General features: G+C 47.5%; 1 protein-coding gene and 1 non-coding gene across 2 annotated transcripts in view; both read right to left on the reverse strand.

Moving 5' to 3' along the window:
- Positions 1-11,812, reverse strand: part of LOC147031702 (pre-mRNA-processing factor 40 homolog B-like) — a 141,222-nt gene extending 129,410 nt beyond the window's left edge. The window contains exons 1-3 of the mRNA XM_085852098.1: positions 11,717-11,812; positions 2,517-2,615; positions 2,222-2,362 (exon numbers count right to left, since the gene is read on the reverse strand). Of these exons, the coding sequence (XP_085708224.1) occupies positions 2,222-2,362; positions 2,517-2,615; positions 11,717-11,719 (243 nt within the window). The 5' untranslated portion in view covers positions 11,720-11,812. The remainder of the gene's footprint in view (positions 1-2,221; positions 2,363-2,516; positions 2,616-11,716) is intronic.
- Positions 11,813-12,020: 208 nt separating this feature from the next.
- Positions 12,021-12,094, reverse strand: TRNAN-GUU (transfer RNA asparagine (anticodon GUU)). Its single transcript has one exon. It is a non-coding gene; the product is annotated as a tRNA-Asn (tRNA).
- Positions 12,095-15,272: the final 3,178 nt, after the last annotated feature.

The raw sequence follows: 15,272 nt of genomic DNA on the forward strand, positions 1-15,272 counted from the left end.
TTTAAAAGAGCTGTGCAACTGTCAACATGGTGAACACTTGGGGTAAAACCAGGGTAAATTTCAGTGTCATTGAGTCTGGAGCAAAGTTCAGACACCCACAGTGCCCAAGATTTTGCTCCAAAAGGTTTCAGTTTTCTTGTGTAAATGATCCAGTCACTAGATTATGAAAAGCAGGCAACAAAATTCTTCATGATGAATAAACTGACTGTTGGCAGCAATTTGAAAACTCAATTTTTTTCGACTGCATGTTACAAATCACTACTTTTGAGAGTACTTATCTTAAAAAGTATTTTAAGTAGAACATTTTTGATGTCAGATTCTGAAAGCCTCACTAATAATAAGCACCATTTGTGTGAATTTTTAGAACTCTGTTTGTAAAACTCTGGAATTTAGAGCCCTCTAAAAATGCAACTCGCGACTGCCAGAAATGAAACACCCTGAGAGTGTTTGGAGGGCCATATCTCGGACACTACTTGAAATTTTGAGCTATAACTTGGCAAACCTTCCTCATATATGTTAACCCTCTAGAGCCCCAGGGGTGTTTTTTTTTGTTCACCCAGAACATTTCGTGGGCTCTAAAGGTTGCTTTGAGAATTTTTTCAGAAAAATCTAAGGGGGTCACCGCAACCCCCGGCTGAAATGACACGGAATGAGCCGTATGTGCACCACTGTATTAATGGTTGTGCATAAACCAGAACTTATTTCAATGTGCAAACAATAAAATTCTTAAATTAATATTGCTTTTGACTTGTTTTAACAGATAGGCTAGATGGAGTGGGAAGGATATTAAGTTAGAGTTTCATCTTGAATATTGTTCTGCATTCCAAAATTTCAATATTTTGGCAGCAATTTTGGAATTATTAATAAGTAGATCAACTCCAAAAAGTAACCAATGAATTTCTTGTGGTAAAAAACCTATATATACATGTAGTATCAAAAATCAACTTCCCATGGCATTACGTTGAGTCGATATCATCATTTGATGAAATACCGTAAAAGTGGCCATTTGGGGGCAGGGGTGATTTTCGTTTACAATGAGCTTTTTTCAATATTTTGGCAGCAATTTTGGAATTATGCTAAGTAGATCAACTACAAAAAATACAAAAAAGTTACCAATGAATTCCTTGGGGTCAATAACCTATATTTAGTACAAAAAAAAAAAATCAACTTCCAATCCCATTTAGTTGAGGAGATATTATCATTTGATGAAATGCCATAAAAGTGGCCATTTGGGGGTAGGGGTGACTTTGGTTTACAATGAGCTCTATGGTCATCACACATAGCCACATTGTGATAATATGAAAATTGAATTGCTCAGAGAACTTAATAATGAAACTTTTGGCCAAATTTTATCGCTCTACTTACAATATTGTCATTCAGAGACCATCAAACTTTGAGCTGCTTTCAAGTTGAAAGCTATTTTTGACTAAAATTATGTAAAATAGTCATTTTCTACTGTGAACCACGTTTTAAGAGAATAAATCATGCTAAAATGTGTTAAGCAATGCATAAGTCATTGAAGTAAATTAAAATTAATAATTTATGATTACTTACTAATGATTTATTCCATCTAAACCCAATATGGGCATTTTGGTTCAATTATAATTTGCTGGTAGCCAACTGCGAATCCAAGATAGACCCTACAGAGAAAATGTACTTGATCTGGAGGTGTTACCCAAACTTTTTTTGAAAGTCTTGGCATAAAGAACAAAAAAAAAATAGGGTGACGCTCTAAAAGAGTCATGTACACAAACACCCCCCCCCCCCCAAGAGCCTATACTATTACTCAACCGTTCAAGGTACATGCCATCCAAGTTCTTCCTTTTTTCCATCTATTCGTGAGATTAATTAGTATGTCGACAATAGCCTTGATCACGGTTGCACTTATCTTGGTTGCCGTACACGAGACAATACCTCCAGTTTTTCAGATAATTGAGGTCGTTTCACAACCACATTGAGTTGTCTTGAACTTACTTGATTGTACGGACAATGTTTGTACGAATCTGCAGGCAAAGGTTGATATTACACTCAAAGATTTAAGGGTTTTTGTCCACTTTCAAACTGTGATTATATCTGGGGTGCTCAATCTCCAGAAACAAATATTCAGATTACCGATTTCATAAATCACCAAATGTTCAATACTTTTTCATAATTACCAAATGTTCAATAGTTTTTCTTTCCAAGTACAGCAACTAGGATCCACATGGAATTTGTAGCTCACCTGGCTCATGGGATGTGGGGCTCCCATTGGTGGCATCATTGGCGGCATCATTGCTGGAGGCATATGACCCATGTTTGGTGGTCTCTGTCCCATGGGTGGCATAGCCATGGGTGGGAAAGGAGGTATGCCTGGTGGAGGCATCTACACATACAAAAGGTACAAATAGAACAGCATAAATGAAACGACTACTGTACATTTTACCAATGAGAAGACGAGCAACATTTCAGCTGAACTACCATAATCGTGTTAGTCACTGCACCATGGAGCCAGATTTTCAAGAATGGATACAACTTACAAATGGAGGGGGTACCATATGCTGAGTACTGCTGAATGGTGGACGTTGTCCAACCACAGTAGTGTTCGTGCCTGGTGCACCACTGCCTTCTTGGCCCGCCTGAAACAGAACATTCTAAATTACCAGTTAACCATCTCCACACAACGTTTGAAAGAGGACACGATACAACATCAAGTCATTGTGCAACAGCAATAGTTCTCAAACTAATAGTTATTTTGCCAGTTGTAAAGTAGCCTGGTGTTGGCTTAGTGGTTAGGGTGGTGGCTTGGGATCCCAGGGTCCTGAGTGCAAGCCCCGTTGGCCACTGAATTAATACACACCAGGAGGTTGACTCAGCCTGTTATCCTTCCGAGGTCGGCAAAATGAGTACCAGTATACTGGTAAGGGGGACACTGCATCAGCGGCAAAAGCCACGTCCCAACCAATGATGCAACCAGCAGCCACAGGCTGCACTCGATAGAGTTGTAAAGTGACTTTAAAAGTATGGAAAGGCACCAAAACAATTAGTGACTTCCTGATCATTTGCGTCCTTTACATCTGCTTCATGTCATTATTTGTAAACCTACGAGTTCTCTTTACATACGTTTAGCAGCAAATCTGATGTGCAGGCATTGACAAATAATGTGCAACAGTTACCAAACATCCAAATAAACTGCACAACTCACAAATCACAAGAACATCATTTCAGCACTTTAACAGGAATTGGAACAAGCACAAAGTAAAAAGATTGATACTGTATTTGATTTGTTGAACCATACTGTCGACAGAGCATTGGTGCTCTGAAGCAGGTCCGTGACAAGGGTTATACACGTGTTGGTTTGCCATTGCTCTATCCTTTTAAATGCTAAGCATAAAGCAAGGAAGCAGCATGCACCACTTGTAAAGTCTTTGGTATGACTTGGCCGGGGTTTGAACGACCGAACTCCCAGACTCAGAGTGGATGCTCTCACCATTATGCCACAGAGTCTGGCAAATAAGATTGATATAAAAACAATAAAATATAAAAAGAGTGCAACTTATCTAGTTGTCAATTCGTGGCCAACTTCTGGTGATATTCACAATCAGATTTCTCCGAAGAACCCTATCCTGCACTGCTGCTCAAAGCTCTCGCAGAGACAGCTTGGATGCAGCCTTTACCCATCCAACCAGCACATACATCACTACCTCTTCCTTGTCTTCCTTCACCCATCTCCAGCATAGCTGACTTCTCCAGACTTTCATTTTCTGCATGCATGATGTGCCCAAAGTATGACAGTTTCTATTTTAGCATTAATGCTTCTAATGTACATGGTGGTGTAATTTCTTCAATCACCAATTTGTTTGTCCATTGAATTTTTAACATTCGTCTCAAACACCACATTTCAAAACTGTCAATCTTCTTCCTTAGTTTCTTACTGTCCACGACTAACATCCATAAATTGTAACTGGAAACACCAGAGCACTCATCAGCTTACCCTTGGTTTGTTTTGTCCCATCTTTGTTTTTCCAAATATTTGTCAATCCTGACATTGAAGTTCTCCCTAATGCTAACCGTCTATTAATCTCTCCTCCACATTTTCCACTCCCTTCAATATTAGAACCCAGGAAAATTTCAACTTTCAACTATTTACACATGATTGTCAAACAATCTGAACACGTCGATCTTCTCAGTTCAGGATGGTGCTTCACAGACAGGGCGATTCATCAATGTGTGTGCCGTCCTTTGGATAGATGTAAAGTGGATGTCCCATCTGCCGACATGAGTTGGTGTACATTAAAGATCCCACGGTGTCCTTTGCTAAAGTCGCTGTCACACCTTGACGATTTAGCCAGCATATGCCGACGTATGAAAAATTTGTCTAAAGCGCTGGCAAGCGTCGAATACGTTATGGGTAAGTTTTGTATACGTCGTAGTACACTGGCATACGTGGAAGTACGCCGAACTCGTCGACAAATTTTAACATGCTTGAAATTTTTGGACGTATGCCAGCGTATGACTCACATGTTCCGCATACGCTGGCCATAAGTTGTAGGCATGTTACGCGATCGTTGACACATGTTACTTGTAAGTTACTCATAAGTCAAAACACATCGAGGTAATGTTTAGCGTCAGTGTTCCAGACTCCATGGTTTTTTATTTTTCTTTGGCATGACGGTGATGTTGACACTTCGATTTCTAGTGCGGTTATAATATAATATAATTAATAGGCTGCCGCTCAACGATTTAAACCATAACTGCACTAGAAATCGAAGTGTCAACATCACCGTCATGCCGAAGAAAGGAAAAATAAAAAATAAAAAAAACCCATGGTGTCTGGAACACTGACAGGTTCCTCCTGTGTGAACCCCATTTTTAGATACCAATTCCCCTAAACGCTGCCAATACCCCATTATACGGTAGCTGTAAGTAAGTAACACGTTCAGTAAGTTCTGTGGTCGTCCGGAAGACGTCAAATACATATACATACGTCAATATGCGTTGGAGATACGTTACACATAGGTTCAAAGCACGTTACTCATAGGTTAGAAATAAGTTTCGGGTACGCAATAACATTACCTCGACGTGTTTCGACTTATGAGTAACTTACAAGTAACGTGTGTCGACGTGTGTCAACGAACGCGTCACGTGCCTACAACTTATGGGCAGCATATGCGGAACGTGTGCGGCATACGCTGGCATACGTCGTAAAATTTTCAGCATGCTTCAAATTTGTCGACGTATGCCAGCGTGCTCTTAACGTATACAAAACTTACCCATAACGTATCTATCTATAATTCCAGCTGTGTGTGTGTGTGTGTGTGTGTGTGTGTGTGTGTGTGTGTGTGTGTGTGTGTGTGTGTGTGTGTGTGTGTGTGTGTGTGTGTGTGTGTGTGTGTGTCTGTGTCTGTGTGTGTGTGTGTGTGTGTGTGTGTGTGTGTGTGTGTGTGTGTGTGTGTGTGTGTGTGTGTGACCGCTGTTTCTCGACAACCTCTGGTCCGATCTAATTGAAACTTGCCAGGTATATTGCTGGGGACCTGAGGATGTGCCTTTTCAAGGTTTGATATTAATCAGACAAGTGCTTCCCAAGTTATGGCCATTTATTTACCAAACCAATTGCAAGACACGTTGTTGCATGGGCGTGGCCGATGGGGAAGGGAAGCACAGCCACGTTCCCCATTACGGGTTACAACGTACGGGCTTCCGGAGAGTGATGACTTGGTGCATTCTAATAATTTCTCGATTTCTTATGCGCATTTATAGATAAACACAATGGCCCAAGTTATGATCGTTTTCATATTAGACGGTGTATAAATTTCGGGAACATCAGAGTGCTGGTATGCTCCGAACCAGGAAGTAAATTTTTTCTCTCTCTTCTCTTCTCTTTTTGTTTTTCCTTGCCACGACATTGCGAAAAGGTAAAATACGTTGGCGCTAATTGAATAATTGGGTATTAAAAATAAATTGCGAATAATCGTAACTGTGAATATCGAACTTCCGGGTCACGCACGTACGGGCACGTGAGAGCGAAAAAACGGCCTGTGTGGTTTATTTATTTATTATTATTATTATTATTATTATTTTTTATTTTTTTTTACGGGCACGTACTAGTTCGGCAAATTTTTCATACGTCGGCATACGCTGGCTAAAACGTCAAGGTGTGATAGCGGCTTGACACTTCGATGTCTAGTGCGGTTATTATTTGAATCGTCGAGCCGCAGCCTTTTAATAGGCTACGCCACGTGATCGTCGGCGATACGCTGCCGCGCTATGCATAAGCTAAACTATCATTGGGCATAGGTTGTGAACGCCGACAACACGCTAAGCATTTGTTGGTATAAGTTATCTATATGTTATCGAAACGTTCTGTGTACGTTACTAACACGTTATGCATACGTCCAACTCGTTATGAATACGCCAAAAACTGGAAAAAACATCAATACTTCAGCGTAAGCCAGCGTTTTACATACATTTTGATACATTGCCATTCGCTGGCTAAAACGTCAAGGTGTGACAGCGGCTTAAGAGTAGGCGAGTTATCGCCGGCACAATGACCAAATTACAAATTCCTGCTCTAACCCACAGAAGGCATTGCATCAGCGTCACAACCATGCCCTCAGCCAATTATGCTACCCGACAGCCTTTTGCTGCACACAAATTAATATCTTGTCAGTTGACAAGATTTTAATCTTTTATTTAGATTCAAATAAAGACCAGCTTTTCACTTTCCTTCTTCACTGTCTGCAGCAGTTTCATAAAGTCATTTTTACTTTCTACCAACAGAGTGGTATAATCAGCATACCTTAGATTGTTGATAGAGCTTCCTCCAAATCCAGACACCAGCCTCTATCTATGTCATCTAAGTTTGATTTCCTCATGATGGACTCCCCATAAAGAATGAACTAGTAAGGGGAAAGAATGCACCCGTCTAACCCCTTTCTCCGTAGTTTCTTGTTTCGTGTACAGGTTTATCAGACATATCAGGTGCTCAGACATCCTCATTTCTCTCAGCATAATCCACATCGATTCATGATCAACACCATCAAAGGTTTTGCTCTAATCTAGAAAATACACCTTGCTTTGATATTCTCTTGCTTTTTCCATGATCCACCTCAGACTTGCGATTTGATCTCTACTAGTCTACTTCTTCTAAAACCTGCTTTCTTAACAGGAATTTCTCGCTTAATGAAGTCTTCTATTCTGTGTTGAATAATCTTTAGTAATATCTTGCGAGCATGTGAAATCAAGGGAATGGTTTGGTTATTTGACCATTCTCTTGCATCCTCTTTCTTTGGTAATGGTATGAAGACAGCTTCCACCTTTAAGGCCATACAATCCTGCTCCAGATAGCTCTTAAAATGTGGATTAGGTCCTCCCAAACTACCTTAAAGAGTTCCATTGGAATTTCATCAACACCTGATGATATTTCCATTTACCAGCAATGTTAAGGTTGCCTCTTCCTCTTTCAATCACTGTTGGTTCTTGCTCATATTCTCTTTCTTTGAAGGTTGTCTTCATATTGTTATCTCATTTATAAAGCGGTTCAGTATGGTTCTTCCATCTTTCTTTCACCTGTTTTTTTTTGGCAGATCTTTTCCTGTTCCACTCTTGAGGACCCCAATCCCACACCTAAACTTCTCTGTGATCTCTCCAATCTTTGACAAATGATCTCCTGTTTTCCCCGCTCTCTCGTCACTTTCTATCAAAATCGTGTGGAGTTTGAGATGCCTCGGAAATATTTATCTTTGTCTTTCCCAGCTTGTCAATGGAAGTCGGCATTTAACCCCTTAATGTCCTCGCTTGATGCACCTTTGGTTTTCATCTCTCTTCTTCTGTCTGTAATATGTATTGCCTCTTCTGAGATCCATTTGGCCATCTTTCCGCTTGCTTTTGGGATGTTGTTTTTGGCCTCTTCTTTTACAACCCCTTTCCACAATTGGTCTGGCATTGTATCAACCAAGTCCAGCTCTGCAGAACAGTTTTTTAAATGTATTTTTTTTTACCTCAGGGTCATACATGATTGGTGTTTTTGGATTTTTTTTCTCCACCTTTCTCATTATGACAAATAGCTGAGCCACAAAGAGTTCATAATCTGTTCCACAGTCTGTGCCTGGCAGTAATGGCACATTGCACAGCACTTCCCCACTTCCGATTGCACAGCACTGATGAGAATGTCGTCAATCTGATGCCCATGTTGCCCATCAGGTGAAATACAAATGTAGAATCTATGCTTGGGTTGTTTGAACGATGATTTTGCAATAAGCTCAATCTCGACACAGAACCCCAGCATTTGCTCCTCTGTGAAACCAACCCACAATACAAATGCACAAAAGATCAGATTGTCTGATGTTTGAGGTTCCCAAAAAAAAAAAAAAAAAAAAAATAAAAAAAACTCGCCACCCCCCCGCCTTTCCATTTCTAGACACTCGCCACCCCCTCCTTTCCCACGGACGCTCGCTGCCCCCTCCCTTCCCACGGACGCTCGCTGCCCCCTCCCTTCCAACGGACGCTCGCCGCCCCCTCCCTTCCAACGGACGCTCGCCGCCCCCTCCCTTCCCACGGACGCTCGCCGCCCCCATCCCTTCCCACGGACGCTCGCCGCCCCCATCCCTTCCCACGGACGCTCGTCGCCCCCATCCCTTCCCACGGACGCTCTCCGCCCCATCCCTTCCCACGGACGCTCGCCGCCCCCATCCCTTCCCACGGACGCTCGCCGCCCCCATCCCTTCCCACGGACGCTCGCCCGTCCCCTTCCCTTTCCTTTCCACGGACGCTCGCCCGTCCCCTTCCCTTTCCTTTCCACGGACGCTCGCCCGTCCCCTTCCCTTTCCTTTCCTTTCCACGGACGCTCGCCCGTCCCCTTCCCTTTCCTTTCCTTTCCACGGACGCTCGCCCGTCCCCTTCCCTTTCCTTTCCTTTCCACGGACGCTCGCCCGTCCCCTTCCCTTTCCTTTCCTTTTCTTTCCACGGATGCTCGCCCGTCCCCTTCCCTTTCCTTTCCTTTTCTTTCCACGGACGCTCGCCCGTCCCCTTCCCTTTCTTTCCTTTCTTTCTTTCCACGGACGCCGCCCGTCCCCTTCTTTTCTTTCTTTCCTTTCCACGGACGCCGCCCGTCCCTTCTTCTTTCCTTTCCTTTCTTTCCACGGACGCTCGCCCGTCCCCTTCCCTTTCTTCTTTCCTTTCCTTTCCACGGACGCTCGCCCGTCCCCTTCCCTTTCCTTTCCTTTCCTTTCCACGGACGCTCGCCCGTCCCCTTCCCTTTCCTTTCCTTTCCACGGACGCTCGCCCGTCCCCTTCCCTTTCCTTTCCTTTCCACGGACGCTCGCCCGTCCCCTTCCCTTTCCTTTCCTTTCCTTTCCACGGACGCTCGCCCGTCCCCTTCCCTTTCCTTTCCTTTCCACGGACGCTCGCCCGTCCCCTTCCCTTTCCTTTCCTTTCCTTTCCACGGACGCTCGCCCGTCCCCTTCCCTTTCCTTTCCTTTCCTTTCCACGGACGCTCGCCCGTCCCCTTCCCTTTCCTTTCCTTTCCTTTCCTTTCCACGGACGCTCGCCCGTCCCCTTCCCTTTCCTTTCCACGGACGCTCGCCCGTCCCCTTCCCTTTCCTTTCCTTTCCTTTCCACGGACGCTCGCCCGTCCCCTTCCCTTTCCTTTCCTTTCCTTTCCACGGACGCTCGCCCGTCCCCTTCCCTTTCCTTTCCTTTCCACGGACGCTCGCCCGTCCCCTTCCCTTTCCTTTCCTTTCCTTTCCTTTCCACGGACGCTCGCCCGTCCCCTTCCCTTTCCTTTCCTTTCCACGGACGCTCGCCCGTCCCCTTCCCTTTCCACGGACGCTCGCCCGTCCCCTTCCCTTTCCACGGACGCTCGCCCGTCCCCTTCCCTTTCCACGGACGCTCGCCCGTCCCCTTCCCTTTCCACGGACGCTCGCCCATCCCCTTCCCTTTCCAAGGACGCTCGCCCGTCCCCTTCCCTTTCCTTTCCACGGACGCTCGCCCGTCCCCTTCCCTTTCCTTTCCTTTCCTTTCCTTTCCACGGATGCTCGCCGGCCCCTTCCCTTTCCTTTCCACGGACGCTCGCCTGCCCCTCCCTTTCCACGCTCGCCCGCCCCTCCCTCTCCACACAGGCTCGCCCGCCCCTCCCTCTCCACACAGGCTCGCCCGCCCCTCCCTCTCCACACAGGCTCGCCCGCCCCGCCCTCTCCACACAGGCTCGCCCGCCCCTCCCTCTCCACACAGGCTCGCCCGCCCCTCCCTCTCCACACAGGCTCGCCCGCCCCTCCCTCTCCACACAGGCTCGCCCGCCCCTCCCTCTCCCCACAGGCTCGCCCGCCCCTCCCTCTCCCCACAGGCTCGCCCGCCCCTCCCTCTCCCCACAGGCTCGCCCGCCCCCTCCCTCTCTCCCCACAGGCTCGCCCGCCCCTCCCTCTCCCCACAGGCTCGCCCGCCCCCTCCCTCTCCACACAGGCTCGCCCGCCCCTCCCTCTCCACACAGGCTCGGCCGCCCCCTTCCCCTCCACACAGGCAACCCCGCCCCCTCCCTCTCCACACAGGCCCCCCCCCCCCTCCCCCTCCACACAGGCTCGCCCGCCCCTCCCTCTCCACACAGGCTCGCCCGCCCCTCCCCTCTCCACACAGGCTCGCCCGCCCCTCCCTCTCCACACAGGCTCGCCCGCCCCTCCCTCTCCACACAGGCTCGCCCGCCCCTCCCTCTCCACACAGGCTCGCCCGCCCCTCCCTCTCCACACAGGCTCGCCCGCCCCCTCCCTCTCCACACAGGCTCGCCCGCCCCCTCCCTCTCCACACAGGCTCGCCCGCCCCTTCCCTCTCCACACAGGCTCGCCCGCCCCTCCCTCTCCACACAGGCTCGCCCGCCCCTCCCTCTCCACACAGGCTCGCCCGCCTCCTCCCTCTCCACACAGGCTCGCCCGCCCCTCCCTCTCCACACAGGCTCGCCCGCCCCTCCCTCTCCACACAGGCTCGCCCGCCCCTCCCTCTCCACACAGGCTCGCCCGCCCCTCCCTCTCCACACAGGCTCGCCCGCCCCTCCCTCTCCACACAGGCTCGCCCGCCCCTCCCTCTCCACACAGGCTCGCCCGCCCCTCCCTCTCCACACAGGCTCGCCCGCCCCCTCCCTCTCCACACAGGCTCGCCCGCCCCCTCCCTCTCCACACAGGCTCGCCCGCCCCTCCCTCTCCACACAGGCTCGCCCGCCCCTCCCTCTCCACACAGGCTCGCCCGCCCCATCCCTTTCCACACAGGCTCGCCCGCCCCTCCCTTTCCACACAGGCTCGCCCGCCCCCTCCCTTTCCACACAGGCTCGCCCGCCCCCTCCCTTTCCACACAGGCTAATCCGTAGATTAAAACCACTTTGTGGTCGAAACGTGACATTTCCACCACTATTTTGCTCACAGAAAATAACTTTCGTTGGTGGTTGTCCCACCGCTTTCGCCATTTTGCGATCCGGGCGATCTTTCACAGTAATACATCCCAAATGCATTAAATTCAAAATCATAACCTGTACAAGATGCAATTATCACGTAAACTTGTGATAAGGCAGTCCGACGATGAAAAAATTAATTCACAATTCTCCGACTGAAGAAAAGATTTATAATCAGAGCAAACATGAGAAACATCTCCAATTAAAACTAAGACTCGTTTCGTTTATCATCTTAATAATGCACGCGACCAACTTTGACAATTAACAAGAAAGGAAAAGTAACAATATATTCCATTTCAGAGAACTCACCATTACAGCGTGAAATCGCTCAGGACGAACGACCCGCCAACAACAGATTCTCTGATTCGCTGAACACAGCGACAAGTCCTGTGATTGGCTGACTTTAACAAGCAGTCATTTGATTGGTTAAATTCAACAGTACGTCAGCCGCGTCGCTGCCTGAACTTCACCAATGAGCAATTCAATTTCTAAAAGAGTAAATAATTAGTTATTTTTGAATAAACGTCGTATTGTATTTTTTTAAAAAATATTTAAATCAATGTCGTTTCCAAATTACAACGCTCTTCAGTAATATAAATCAAAAAGATAACATCGTCCCTGGGTGGGCTCGAACCACCAACCTTTCGGTTAACAGCCGAACGCGCTAACCGATTGCGCCACAGAGACAACTGAAAATGAGCAGATTAAATGGATCTTTTTAGTGAATAGTTATATTATTTTTTATTGACAAGGTTATAACATTGATAAATCAGACGTAACACGCGCTTCATCATAAAAAGTATATTCTCCTGCAAATCGGGGTTTGACGATGCCCCTTGACAATCGAAATAAAGACCCGCTGTCCTACCGTTTAAGTAACACCAGGTTGGGTTGGTCCAAGTCTTTCACGAACCGGCTGGCCAGGCCTGCGACACGAAGTCGTTTGGCCATTGTGCTGACGGGACCACCGTGGGGTCTTTAATGGTGCAGGAGCCAGAGGGCTAAACATTCGGTCACGTCGCACACCCAGTGCACAGACGGCTTCGTATTCGGTTCGGTGATGTCTTCGGAACATTTTTTCGATGTGTGCAGTTCGTGTTGTGGTATAAATAAATATCTGCAGCTTGGTTTGTGAAGGGACGTCTTGGTCGGGAAACGCCATTTTCATGCCTTTGGGATAAGAGGGTGTTTGTCGTGTGAGGAAAAGACGTCCGAGGTCTCTGGAATCTGCGTCAATTCTTTATTCACCACATTGGGAACTCCTCATTTCCCGGCTCCCACCCGACACGTCACTTCCGGTTTCCACTTCCGGACTGGAATATCTCCATCCAATATGTTTGCAGACCGGCAAATACGACCCACCACTTTGCTGATGGGAATAGTAAGAGGGGAGGAGGAGAGAGAGAGGGGGGAGTGGGGAGGGGAGGTAGTGAGGAGGGTTGGGGGAGTGAGGAGGGTTGGGGGAGTGAGGAGGAGGTGAAGAGGGTTGGGGGAGTGAGGAGGGGGTGAGGAGGGTTGGGGGAGTGAGGAGGGGGGTGAGGAGGGTTGGGGGAGTGAGGAGGGGGTAGTGAGGAGGGTTGGGGCAGTGGGGAGGGGAAGGGAGTGAGGAGAAGGGGGAGTGAGGAGGGGTGGGGAAGAAAAGGCAGCGTGAGGTGAGAGGACGGGAAGGCAGACTGCGATGGAGCGTTAATTACGTTTCGTACTGTTGCATCAACATTACTGGGCGTCGTGGCGTGCGCCTGTAATCCGGCGACTCGGAGGCTTGGGTTGGAGGATCGCTTGAGGACGGGTGCTCTTCGTGGGCCATGCTATGAGAGGGTGTAGGGCAGCCCGGAATCATGGCGAAACCCAATCCTTATCCCAGTGTTGTAAGAGGTGACCAGGGTTGCGTCAGGAAGGGCATCCGGCGTGAAATCTATGCCAAATCAGTATGCGGATCATAACGGATGATCTGCTCTGGCGACCCCTAACGGGAGCAGCCGAAAGACGAACAACAACAACTGTTACATCAAAATTATTGCATATAATAGTGAAAAAGGAAACAAAATAATGTCTGAGATCCATTTTTCTACTGGGTCATATTATAAATACCGCCCGGACATGTCTGGAGATAAACACAGTCCAGAGACAAACAATGCCAGGACACGTCCGGAGATAAAGACCGTCCCGGAAGAAACACCACCAGGACACTTCGGAAGATAAACACCGTCCAGAGACAAACACCGCCCGGACACATCTGGAGAAAAACACCACCCAGCCAAGTCCGGAGCCAAACCACCCGGGTATGTGTGGAGATAACTACTATCTGGATACGTCCAGAGACAGGAACAGATATATATATATATATATATATATATATATATATATATATATATATATATATATATATATATATATATATATATATATATATATATATATATATATATATATATATATATATATATATATATATATGTCTCTCGATGTCAGGTCAGGTTAGATCTGTGACCTGCTACAGGTACCATGTAAACCTGTAATAACCTGTTCCATGGTCGGGTTGTCGGCGACTAAACCGTCTCCCCCACCAGGTTTTCTGGTGAGGAGGGTGTTTGGATATGGGCACCCAGCAGGATTAAAAACAAAACCTGTCAAAGGGCGGAGGAGCTCCTTGTGAGCCAACAGCCATCCATATCTATTGACCAACTGTGTCTGCGGACATCCTCCTGCAGTTGGGTTACTTTTTTATGAGGAGGTTGGTGGCAGGATTTGCACTCCGGCCACCGTAAAACCCTTCATTCCGCAGAACACACACAAAAAAAAAATCTGAAAACCCACCTGCGCAGCTTCCCTTCGCAGGGCAGCTCACTGGATGACAGGATTGGGGCAAAGCCTTCGGGACCCCCAATCTTTGATGATAGGAGGGAAACCACGGGGTAACATCCCTGGGTCAGATTGCGGGAGAGTGTGTCGGAGTGGTACTGAGGTGTCGTCTACCAGACGGCGGTCTCCTTGGGTTAACCTGAGGCGGTCCCTTCGGGTGGGTGCCTGGAATGTCCTATCCCTAAGAGAGGATGATCACCTGTCTCTGTTATCATCTGAGTTCAAGCGTTTGGACATCGGGATTGCAGCTCTCTCTGAGGTTTGGAGACCGGATTGCGGCGAGATAATGGTGGGTGGTTACACCGACTATTGGTCTGGTCGCTCTGATGGTTACCATACCCAAGGAGTTGCTGTTGCTGTGTCCAATAGGCTGACCCCAATGATAATTGAGGTAACACTGGTCAACGAGCGTATTATGAGATTAACGATTCGTCACTCCTTGGGTGTCGTTTCCCTGGTCTCTGTTTATGCTCCGACTGAGGCGAGTGATCTCACCGTGAAGGATGCATTCTATGACACGCTTGATTCTGTGGTTGATCAGTGCCCCAGACGAGATACACTTCTAGTCTTGGGGGATTTCAATGCCTCGACTGGAACTGATAGGGATGGTTATGAGGTGTGTGTTGGTCCCCATGGGTCAGGAACTATGAACCAGAATAGCACTAAGTACCTTGACTTTGCAAGAAGTCATGGACTTAGGGTGGCTGGTTCATGGTTTCAGCGCCCACAAGCTCATCGCTGGACTTGGTATTCCAACGCTGGCGGTGTGGCAAAGGAGATTGACCATGTCCTCATTGACGGTCGTTGGAGGATGATCCAGAACTGCAGGGTCAAACGGAGTGCTCAGTTCCTCAATACTGACCACAGGCTTGTTGTAGCAACTCTAAAGCTGCACCTTAAATCCTGGAGAATGGTACCATCCCAGCCTAGGCTGGATGTTGGCAACCTCAGGGATGAGAGAGTAGCTAAGGAGTTTGCGAACAGGCTGAGTGGACACTTGGGT

The sequence above is a fragment of the Eptatretus burgeri genome, chromosome 2, assembly GCF_056783735.1.
Source record: "Eptatretus burgeri isolate ZD-2024b chromosome 2, Ebu_testis_v1, whole genome shotgun sequence".
NCBI classification, from domain to species: Eukaryota; Metazoa; Chordata; class Myxini; order Myxiniformes; family Myxinidae; genus Eptatretus; species Eptatretus burgeri.